Source organism: Zingiber officinale, chromosome 2B (genome assembly GCF_018446385.1).
Source record: "Zingiber officinale cultivar Zhangliang chromosome 2B, Zo_v1.1, whole genome shotgun sequence".
Classification (NCBI taxonomy): Eukaryota; Viridiplantae; Streptophyta; class Magnoliopsida; order Zingiberales; family Zingiberaceae; genus Zingiber; species Zingiber officinale.
In genome coordinates this window covers 23,542,491-23,554,612 of record NC_055989.1, presented here as the reverse complement: position 1 = coordinate 23,554,612, position 12,122 = coordinate 23,542,491, and the positions used below count along the sequence as shown (strand labels likewise).

Sequence of the window (12,122 nt, the reverse complement as noted above, 5' to 3'; positions counted from 1 at the left end):
TGGTTTGTGATAGAGCGTTGCTCTTACATATTTTGGATTATTGTGGTGGAGCGTTACTCCCACTTATTACGGATTGTTTGTGGTAGAGCGTTGCTCCCACATATGTGATATTTCGTGTGATGGAGCGTTGCTCTCACACTAGAGTATCTATTCCTTGGTGATTTATGTTGTTGGTAATTAGATTTCCGACTTATTATCAGAGATCTTATGGTTAGGAATGCCTGTGATACGGACATTTTGTGTCTTGATTTTACCATTAGGGCTTGGGAAGCCTTAGATGTTTTCAGAGACTTGATGATTTTAGTATTTCTAGGATGTTTGGATCGGTTTCCATTGTCTTTCTTGACGATGTTGTGATCTATTTCGGATTCGCGGTGAGTCACGCACATCATCTTTGCATAGTTCTAGAGATGTCTCGATGGGAATATCTATATGTGAAGATCAGTAGTGCGTATTTTGGTTGTCTTCTGTGAGATGTTTGAGACACACAGTCACCAGTAGGGTATACTGTGGTTCCACAGGAGATTGAGTTTGTTGTCGTTGGGAGTAGTCGTAGTCTATACAGGAGACTCGCAACTTCCTTGGTCTGGCTCGATATTACAGACGATTCGTTGGGGATTTTCCACGCGTTGTTACGCCAATGACACGCCTGACCAAGAAAAGGTGTGAAGTTCACGTGGTTCGAGGACTACGAGACCAGCTTCCAGGAGCTGAAGCGGAGACTAGTGTCGGATCCGATTTGGTTTTACCTTCTGGAGAGGACAGATTCTTGTTCTATACCGACGCATCTCTACAGGGTTTGAGCGCTGTTTTGTTTCAGCACGACAGGGTAGTCTCCTACTTCTCGGCAGTTGAAGGAGCATGAGGAGAACTACCCAGTATATGATTGGTAGATGACCACCATTATTTTTGCCTTGAAGATTTGGCAGCATTATCTATACAGTGTGACATTTGAGATTTTCACTGACCATAAGAGTCTCAAATATCTGTTCACTTAGAAAGGAACTTAATCTCCGACTGAGGAGATGGATGAAATTTTTGAAGGATTACGATTGTATCATTAGCTATCACATGGGGAAAAGCTAATGTGGTTGCCGATGCACTTAGCCGGAAGTCTAGAGGGACTTTGGCTTGCCACCGAGTTGTGGTTATCGACTTGATTCAGGGTTTCTCCGAGTTAGACCTTGAGGAGCAGGGACCTACAGAGCAGGGTATACTTGTTACCATTGTTGCTCAGTCGTCGATCAGGACGAGAATCCGAGAGGCCCAGGCTGATGATCAACATTTGCAGTTCATTAGCAGTCAGATAGCTTCCGGGCAACAGATCGAGTTTACACGAGACGAGGAGAGTATTATATACTTCTGAGACAGATTATGCGTACCTCAGTCTCATCCGGTCTTACAGGAGCTACTTCAGGAAGTTCATCGCTCTCGATTTGCGATCCACCTAGGCGGGACCCGCATGTATCAAGATTTGAGGCGTTCCTACTGGTGGAACGGTATGAAGAATGACATCGTGGAATTTGTAGCTAGATGTCTTGTCTGTTAGCAGGTGAAGGCTGAGCTCCAGAGACCTGCTGGATTACTTCAGCGGATTCCAATTCCCGAGTGGAAATGGGAACACATTACCATGGACTTGTGGTGGGTTTGCCGAGGACACGACGAGGTCATGACACGATTTGGGTAATCGTTGATCGATTAATCCAAATCCGCGCATTCGTTAGCGATCCAGAAGACTGATTTCCTGGATCGATTGGTAGATCTGTTTTTTCGGGAGATTATCAGATCACGTGGTGTTCCGTTGACTGTTATTTCGGATAGAGACCCCCGGTTTACGTCTTGTTTTTGACAAAGTCTGCAGCAGGTCTTGGGCACGCAGCTCTGTTTCAATACAACTTTCCATCCGCAGACAGATGGACAGTCAGAGCGGACCATACAGACTCTAGAGGATTTGCTGAGGTCACGTGTATTGGATTTTTAGGCAGTTGGGAGGACCATTTGCCATTGGTAGAATTCACCTACAGTTACAGTTTGCTTTCGGCTATCCAAAGGCCACCGTTGAAGCGTTGTATGGTAGGCTCTGTCAGACACCCAACCTCTGGATGAGGTTGGGGAGGGCCAGTTGTTGGGACCTCATAGAGCTCAGTATGAGGCAGAGTTGGTCCGTACTATTAGACGGAGAGTGTCAGAGGCACAGGACTACCAGAAGAGGGTTATGCTGACCGGAGTCGGAGACTCTTAGAGTTCTCTATTTGCGACCATGTATTTCTGCGAGTTTCACCCACGAAAGGGGTGAAGAGATTGACCTCAGAGGTAAGCCAGCTCCGCGATACATTGGACCTTTCCAGATCTTGGAGAGGATTGGAGCGGTAGCATACTGGCTAGCACTACCACCGTCCTTGGTAGGCGTGTACTATGTATTCCACGTATCTATGCTGAGAAGATACGCACCCGACCCGATGCATTGTGCTGACAGATATATCAGTTCCCGTTCGGCCTGACGTCACTTATGAGGAGGTTCCGGTACGGATTTTTGATCGGAGAGAGCGTCAGTTGCGGAACAAGACTATCCGGCTGGTTAAAGTCGGATGGCATCATCATTCGGATGAGGAGGCTACTTGGGAGCTCGAGGATACTATCCGAGCTCGATACCCCCCATTTTTTCCCCTTGAGGTATGTGATTTAATTTACCATTCAGCATTTATACTCTTTACTTATTGTTAATACTTGCTGATAGTAGACAACGAAATTTGGGGACCAAATTTTTATTAGTGGGGGAGAATGTAAAATACCGAAAAATAGGTAAATATTAATAAGGGAATTTTTCAGAATTTTTGGAAATTTTTCGGGAATTTTTTAGAGCTCGTACGGACAAGTTAACGGGAAAAAAAAAGGCTCCCGGGAAAGCCTGTTTAGGCTATCCCTTTAAGCGAGGAAATGTTTATATTTACATTTCCTTTTCTTTTATTTCTTTTTATTTTCTTTATTCTTCCGTTTCTTTTTTTTTTCCCGAACCTGTGCGTGCCTCTCCCTCGCGCACCCGAGCCGCCTCGCCCGGCGCCTCTCCAGCGTGCCCTAGCACCGCCGTCGCCGGCCCTAGCACCGCCGCCGACCCAACTCCTCACCTCTTACCGCCGGCCACAGCCCGAGCACCATCAGCCACCAGATCCGACTCAGCACAGTGCCGACGCCTTGCCCTTACCCATGCGACACCGGTGGTTCTTCCTTCCCTTTCCTCTCCGATCGACGCCGGCCAAGTTTCAGTTTCCCCATCTCTTTCCCTTTTCCGGCCGAGCAGCACCGACTGTTCTTCTTTCCTATCGCGCCGAGTGGCCGACTCCTCCTTGCGCTCACGAGACACCGCTGGTCACTGGAAACCAACGCCGTCGCCGTGCCCTAGCCAGCCAACGCCATTTCCTTGCCTCTGTTGTTGCCTCGTCGCCGCAGAGATCTCAGCCACCACCCGCACGGCCGCTGACCGAGTGCTTCCTCGTATTATTCTCCTCCCCTACCGGTGCTCTAGGGTTTTCCCCTCTGCCCCTAAGACCTCTCACCGCTGTTGTGACCACTATGCCGTTGCTTTATTCCGAGCCGGCATCCCTTTGCATGCATCAGATTCACCCTTTGTGCTGGTTGTGACCACCCCAAAGAGTTAGCCGTCAGTTATGGTGAGCGTCACCTCCTGATCAACTTGATTTGTCGCTGCCTTTCTTTGTGCGAGATTAAATTTGGGATGTTGCAGTCACTGGAGAAGGATGTATGGGTAACGAATCTTTTAACCTAAACTTGTTGATAACCTTAGATATGAATTTCAGTCACCAAAGGTTGTTTCCCATTTACAGAGAATGGCATATTCGATCAGTAGCATTATTGCTCTACTGATTTCGGGCTGGCGAGTGTTGTGGGGTTGATCTTGATTCTAGCAGCAACCATTCTGGTTGTGGATCACATAAGTAGTTTGGTGAAAAGAAGGTAAGGTGCTCAGGTTGTTATGGACATTTGGTTATTGAATAGAAAATGATTTCTTGGGTTTCATTAGGATTTAGTATTTGGGTGAGTTCTTATGAATTGATTTGGATTAAGTTGTTGGGATGGATTATGTTTATTTCAAGACCTAATTTGAATGGATTAGTTAAGAAATGATTGAGGAGTTAGATGATCCAATTTGGGTTTATAATTGGATCTAGATTTATGATAGCTTCTCGAGGATTTGATTTAGCTAATTTATTTATATGAAATTAGCTAAATCTGGATAATATGTATTACAGGACTCTGTTTTGAGCGAGCATCTCGACGTCGAATTTGGATCGGATTGGACCCTTCTATTGGAGGCGGGTACCTTGACTTATCTTTTTGATATGTCTTGTTGATATGTCTAGTAGGTCATAGCTTTTAGTAATAATTATGTTCGTCATTGTTTCGGTATGTCACTTTTGGATACCTGTAACCTGCTTGTTTGCTCACCTGATATGCATTTTATGCTAGTACCCACATAATTATATATATATATGCTCAGAGAAGTAGTGACATACCATGCTTGTTATGTTCAGGACTTAGGTTTTTGATATCCTATCTGACCTGTGTACTTTAGATCTTCGTATTTGACCATCGATATTATGATACTCATTTTATGTATATAGATATGGTTATGATGATCAGTTTATTGCCATGCTTAGTGTCATGCATCATGATTGCATGCTGCGCGATTGTCGGCTCTACTATGGTTGAGCACATTGCCAGTTACATGTACTGCACACACCACCACTCATGGGTTAGTGGTATATCAGACAGGTGTGTGACTGTTCTGCTGTTTGGCTCCGTTGGTCTGAGCACTCAGCGTGGTAGTCGGCAGACAGTTCCGCTCTGTTTGGCTCCGCTGGCATTTAGTGTAGTAGCGTGGTAGCCGGCAGATGGTGGACTCTGTTTGGCTCCGTTGGTCAGGTGACTCGGCGTGGTAGCCGGCAGAGATACCTCCCCGTCATCGTGTACCGGGAGATGAGAGCATTGAGCTCCCCCATTTATGATTTGGGGTCACAGGACAGGAGTACTCCGACAGCATCCCGTCCACTCACTCACTCATCAGGTGTAGTGATGGTAGAGTGCACGGTTGTCACAACCCTACCCACTCGGCCTCACTATTGTGTTAGATGACTGACTGGCGTCAGGGGTGACCTGGACGCATCATTGGCATCATACACATTTATGCATTTACTGCTTGTGTTTGCTGCACTTATATGCTGCATTTGGATGGATGCATATGTTTGACATGCATACAAGATTTATGACACTTCCGGTCTGACGACCTGATTATTCTGATAGGTGGCCTTGGTGAGTACAGTACTCTTCAGCCTTTTCTATTATGTATTACCCTCTTATGTTCAGGAGACTGTACTCCATAGTTATTACTATTTGTTATAGTTACTATACATGTCAACTAGGTATCTGCTGAGTTGTTGAACTCACCCCCGTGGACACTATTTTTTTTCAGGTACTAGGTTATTTATGGAGACGCTTGGAGTATCCTGGCTACCGGTCTCCACGTCACATCAGAAGACCTGTCTCTGCCTTTGTTTATTGTTATTTTTTGTATATGTATTTGTGTACTTAGCATTGTGTTCCGGTTTTGTGTTCGGAGTGTTGTTTTGGTTGTGTGGTGTAAGCCTAGCCGGCTAGCAGTGTTTTATTTGGTTTTGTATGGGCATGTATTTTATGTTTATCCACTGTATTGGTTTTGTTTCAGCCGTGTAGGCTAATGATATATATATAACTGCATGATTGTGTGTATATTCCAGCCGCCTGTGGCTGATGTATATTATGCCTGTAGAAATGCTTCAGATTGTCACCCGTACAGGGGAGGTGTCGCCGAAATTTCTTCGGACAGGGACTCCTCTGGGGCGTGACATTAATGTATGCTGCGAATAGTTATTAATAATAACAGCGTGCAAAAGTAGCATGCTGTTAATGTTAATATGATAAGTTATTATTAACCGTGTAAGAAACAGTAATGTAATCAATTTTATATTTTTTTTACCTTGCGTAATATTAATTCTACTTTCTCATAATTATTTTTTTCCTTTTATTCTTTAATTTTCGATTCCCAAACTCTTCGCACATCCCGCGCCGCACGCCCGTCAAACTTCCTCCCGAAAGAGTTTTCTCCCGCCGTCCCTCCTCTTCGAGACCTTCTCTCCCACACCATCGAAGCCTTCTCTCCCACACTTTCGAGACCTCGCCGCCTCCTCATCTTGGTAGCCAGCAATTCTGCCGCTTCCTCATCTCTACAGCGCCTCCTCATCTCCACATCCACTGTAAGATATCGCAAAATTTAAAATAATAAATATTATTGGACGAAAAATCTTATTGAATTTTTTAGGAATTTTAGAAATTTTGGGGGATTTAAACGTAATCCGTATGATCTATTTTGAAGGGTAGAATTCGGGGTAGAGTGAAGGTATGTTTGGAATACCCAAATCAAGGAGGGAGTTGATTAATTTCATTTAATCTAAATTCCCTAAGTATATACTCTTGACCTAGGTTTAATTGCCGAACCGTTTCCCTTCTTCCCGATTTCTTCCCCCTTCGCGCACGAGCTCTCTTCATACCAAGCCTCATTGGCGATCAGCTATGTTGCTCTTCGCCTCTCGGTGGCACCGACATAGAGCACACCGGAGATTCGAGGAGGAAAGTTACCGATCCTTCCTCTCTCTCCTCTCTCGATCTTTCTCTCTCGTGCGCAGACGATCCGACGCCGACGGAGAGGCTTTTCCATCGCGATTTCGCCTTCACGTGTCGTCGGAGAGAACGTGGCGTTGGATCTCGACGGTATTGGCCATCTCCGACTGAGAGGTCGTCTTCTCGGCGATTTGTTGTTCGCTGTCGGCAGTAGCTCGTTGTTTAGGGCACGACGAGGGGGGTTGACTCGCATCCCCAGCCGATCGATCATCTCCTCCTCCATCTGTTCGCTGGGGATTGATCGGTATCTCCACTCTTGCTGGATTGGATCGGGCAACAGCATTGGAGGCGACCGATCAAGGTAAGCTTCATCCAAAATTGTGTGATTTCAAAGATCTTGCCCCTTTGTGATGTTCTTCTTGATCTGGACTTAAGGGGATTCACCGGATCAAGGTATTGGTGGATTTCCCCTGCCGTCGATCACTACGTCTCCACTTCTTGCGGCTGTTGGAGGTCTCGGTGAAGAAGTGAGGGTTTGTTGAGGTGAGTTTGTACTGTGGATTAGGTTTTCTGCAACTCCTTTGCTGTATATTTCATTTTCTGGATTGATACTTAGAAGAGTTGGTGTATGATTGACTATTGTAGTTTCCGGACAGTGGAGTGTAGCACTGTTAGGTACTAGAATTAGCTGTCCTATCTCAAGGTGAGTGTATTTTAGTGATGCACTTCTGATTCTTAGTAGTATGTTACACAATTAGGTTTTTATGGGTTGTAGGGTTTTCTTCTTACTTAGATATATTAGCAAATATTGTTGAATCCATGTTGATATTAGATTAGGGATTTGGGATTGGAAACTATGGATATGGGTGAGAATTTAAAGGTGAATCATGTTGGAGTTTGTGATTGATCGTGGTTTGATGATTTGGTTGATAGGTTGACTGGATGATTATTGAATTGGGAGGTATTGTTAAGATGTTGGATAAAATTGGATTATTGATTTGGATAAAATTGAATTATGTGCTAAAAAAAAACCTAATTTTAATAATTTTTTTATTCTTCTCATTTATTTAGAAGCATCATGTGTAACTTCATGTGCAATAATTTTCCTATGTTTCTGATTTATTTTTATTTTGCTTCATGAGATGCTATAGATGAGACCACTTATGTCACTTAATTTGTTTTCAGTATTTTATATTTTAATCAAATTCGAAAAATTCTTAATTACATTGTATTTTCATGCATTAATCTTAGCAAAAAATATTTGTTAATTTGCATATATGCTTGCGTAGTTGTAACTGCATTATTTATCAATTGTGTCAATATTACTTTAACATGACAGTAAATACAATATTGAAATTTAATGTTTTCTTAGTTTAAAAAATAATGATGTAGGAATAAGTTTTTATTGATTAAGTAATGTTTTGTTTATACAAATGTTAGGAATATTTTGGGAAAGAAAATTAAGCTCAGGGTAGAGTGTGTGGCATGGGCTTTGGAGTTATGCCATCGAAAGTTGGAGCTTCTGTGCAAACAAGTGGAACTGTTCAACAGCTTCAAACTATAGTACAGAACGTTCAACAACAAATGGAAGATATGAGACAACAAAATCAACTAGAAATGCAAGAAATGAGGAACATGTTTTTACAAAGTATGAGGCAACAAAATCATCAAGAATAGGTTAGTAAGTAAATAATATATATACAATAAGTTTGGTATATAAACTTAATTGTTTTCGAATTATCATGATGATATTACTTAACACAATTGTGTTGTTAAATTAGATTGCAAGTTGTGGCATTTGTAGTGGTGTTGGGAATGAATTTGGCAGCAACAGTGATATCAATATTGGTGCCAACAAAAGTGGTGATTTTGGTCATATTTCTCAGATAATTAAAATTATGTGTTTTTTTAACCATAAATTTATTATAATTGCTAGACATGATTGAATTAATAACCTTGTATTGTTTATTTATAGTCAAATTTGAAGAATGTGAGTCATGGAGATATCCCTATTAATGCTAAATGTAAGCTGCTTCATTGGTGTGTTGATGAACTAGTTGTTGCTGAAGGTTGAATTGCATCCACAGATCCAAATACAAAAGTGCATCACGTCATTCTTGGTGGATCATGTTGGAAAGTTTGGGTTGACAAAATTTTGGTAGAAAAAGTGGACCTAATTCGACCAAATGATGAAATGCAGTTTCTGGATGATGCAATAGGAAGTACAGTCGCATGGTTATCTAAATTTATAGTACTTGTCTGATTGATACATATTCTACTTGTTTGTGATGATTGGATTTTAATCGAAGTTTGTAATAGCTACTCTTGGATCTTAAAACTGTTTTTTGGTATAATGAAATGACTTTTATTAATTGTGTGTGGATTGGATTTGTATTTAATTTATTGTGAAATGTTTATTGATTGTTTTAGCATAATGAAATTATTTTGTTTTATATTCATTAGACTATCCGCGGCGCGCATTGCGTACGGTAGAAAATAGTATCCAAAGCGCACAATGCACGCCGCGGAAATTACTATCCGTGGCATGCATTGCGTGCCACAGATATCATTTTCTGCGGCGTGCATTGTGTGCCGCCGATACTATTATCCGCAGGGTGCAATGCACGCTGCGAATATTATTTTTAATATCACGGAAAATACAATCCACAGCGCGCAATGCATGCTGCGGATAGTCTTTTCCACGGCGCGTAATGCGCGCCGCGAATAATATAGGACTTTCAACAGCTTTCAACTGCGCAACATGCATTGTGCGCTGCGGAAAGTGAATTTGCGCACTGCGAAAAGTGATTTTTGTTGTAGTGATTCCAATGAAATGAAATCAAGTCGATTGCAAATAATAAACAACACCTCTACATTCAACCCATCACTGATACCAAAGAGAAAGGAAAGTTTAAACTAGTCAAATATCCCGAAAGTCTGAATATAATACTATTTTATTCTCTCTAAATCATGAATGCTATTTATTTGCATAATTGTAAGGTCTTCGGCAGTGTACTCTCTAGCCCATTTTGGTCAAGGATCTAAGCCTCCAACGTCATCAGTTCCTTCACCTACCATAGACCTAACCTAGTGAGTCTAACTTAGCACCTCTGAACCACCATAGCAAAAATTACATAAATAGTCACATGCATAGTTAAATCTACCTCTACATGAAATTTATTATCAAAGAACAAATAAACAAGAGGGTAAGCATTTATAAAACATTAAACCTTAAGCATCACATGACATTTCATGTGTTCTTTAAATCCATCATATTATTTAGTAATATTCTTTCGCATTTATCCTATATCATTCATGGGTGGAGGTACATCATATATCTTTTATCCTTTATTCTATTGATCAATCTATATAACCATGGTAATAGGCAGTGGGGCATCAGCAACTCTCGTCACTGAGCCATGGTCAAATATGAAAATCTAGTATTGGGATCCCTCTGGGGCTTTATCCCATAAACGAGGTTCCTTTGGAGCCTTGACCCTCACAGAATTTTCACTAATCCTCATCATTCAGTACAAGAAAAACCCTCATAGACATCGGTTTTCCACCGCTGTCTATTACATTTTCGACCGATGTTTATGAAGGCGATATAAAAGGTCTGCCATTTTAGACATCGGGTTATAACCGGTGTAGTATCACTTAACGACATCAGTTTTCGAACAGGTTATTAACACTACAAGAAAATCCCCATTCAACAACACTCAAACGACAACGGTTTTATGCTAAATCGTTGTCTTTTTGCCTTTTAACAACGGTTTTAACAAAAACTGTTGTCTTTTAGCAGTTTTTTTAGCTTACGACAACGGTTTTTAAAAACCGTTGTCTATTTATGCTTTTTTAGGGCTACGACAACAGTTTTTAAAGGCTACGACAATAATTTTTGAAAATTGTTGTCTATGTGCGCTATTTTTTGGGATTACGACAAAAGTTTTTGAAAATCGTTGTCTATTAAGTGTTGTTGAATACCATTATTTTTTCCCTTCGTCGTTTTTCCCCTTCGCCATTTTTTGCCGCCGCGTTTTTTCTTTCCCTCTCCTCAAAATTTTTTCGCCGCCGCATTCCCCCACCCTTTACGATCTCTTCATCTACTTCACATTTTTCTTTCTTCTTTCCTCTCCAAGCCCTAAACCCACCTCCCCTTCTCCTTTCCTCTCCAAGCCCTAAACCCGTCACCCCTTCTCCATTCCTTTCCAAGCTGCGCTGCCCAATAATCACTACTTCTACAAATCCTCCTCCCAGTCGTCATTGACCGCGAGGGCGACGCTTCCCTACAGGGCAAAGCTGGATTACTCGCGCAGCCCAATAATCAGCTCATCGTCGCCCATAGATCTGGTTCCTTCGTCGAAGATTTGGAAGCTAGAGTACTTGTTCGGGGGCTGCATGAGGGCTGCGAAGAAGACATTGCAGAAGTGCCTGAGCTAATTTTCCCTTTATTTCTGTTTCTTCCCGTTCATATCCAGGAGTCCATCATCCACCCATAATCCCTACCGACGATGCATTTGGATCTCTGTTTCTTTCTTATCTCTCGCCTTTCTTCTCCTTTACATCGTCGTCTCCTCCCGCAGCTCGACTTCTGCTCGATTTGGGATTGTTATCGACGGCGGGAGCTCTAGCACCCGGATCCACATATTCTCCTCTAAGGGAATCATGGGTGGCTTTCCTTTGCTCGATTTGAAGTCGATGGCGATGATGCGGAAGACGCCCGGGCTGTCATCTTACTTAGGGGACCCGGAGCTCTCCGGGGAGTCCTTGGTGGAGCTGTTGGAGTTCGCTAAGGAGAAAGTGCTGAACGACTGGCACAAGGTCACGGAAGTTAGGCTAATGGCAACAGCGGGCTTGAGAATGGTCGAAGTGGGACTGAGGGAAAGAATTTTGGAGTCTTGCAGGAGGGTCCTGAGATTGTCAGGCTTTCAATTCAAAGATGATTGGGCGACTGTGATACCGGGTTTGTAAATTATTTCTCTCTGTGAATACTGTCATATCCCCTCGTAGCTACTGTATGGAGAAATCAATAAGTTTTTAGTTTTTGGTTTGTTAGATATTGGTTACCCTTCTTGGTATCTGATAAACATACATTGTTTTACTCTGTATCTGGTTGTTTTATTTAATTCTATTAAAAATCTTCATGAATTTATGGTCAATGTTTTGGTCACAGGTTCTGATGAAGGTGTGTATGCTTGGGTTGCTGCAAATTATGCACTTGGAAGTTTGGGAAGTGATCCTGAGAACACGACTAGGATACTTGAGCTTGGTGGAGCATCAGCACAGGTTAATTCATGTTCCCTCTTTATGACATGAAGATAATCTCAGTCCATTTTGCACATATATTTGGAAGCTGGAGTACTTGTTCGGTAGCTTAGTGCTCTCTAATTTTCCCTGGCTAATTTTGTTCCTTTAATTTCTTCAGGGACATAGTTAAAGGTGATTGAACT

At 42.3% G+C, this 12,122-nt stretch overlaps 1 protein-coding gene across 1 annotated transcript; it reads left to right on the top strand.

Annotated features, from left to right (window-relative positions):
• The first annotated feature begins 11,134 nt into the window (after positions 1-11,134).
• On the top strand, positions 11,135-11,643 carry LOC122049040 (probable apyrase 3). Its single transcript, XM_042610534.1, has one exon. The coding sequence runs from the start codon at positions 11,338-11,340 to the stop codon at positions 11,641-11,643; it is 306 nt and encodes a 101-aa protein (XP_042466468.1). The 5' UTR covers positions 11,135-11,337.
• Positions 11,644-12,122: the final 479 nt, after the last annotated feature.

Excerpts from the sequence above, each read along its gene's own strand:
- LOC122049040 (XM_042610534.1), top strand. The coding sequence starts at position 11,338 with ATGGGTGGCTTTCCTTTGCTCGATTTGAAGTCGATGGCGATGATGCGG.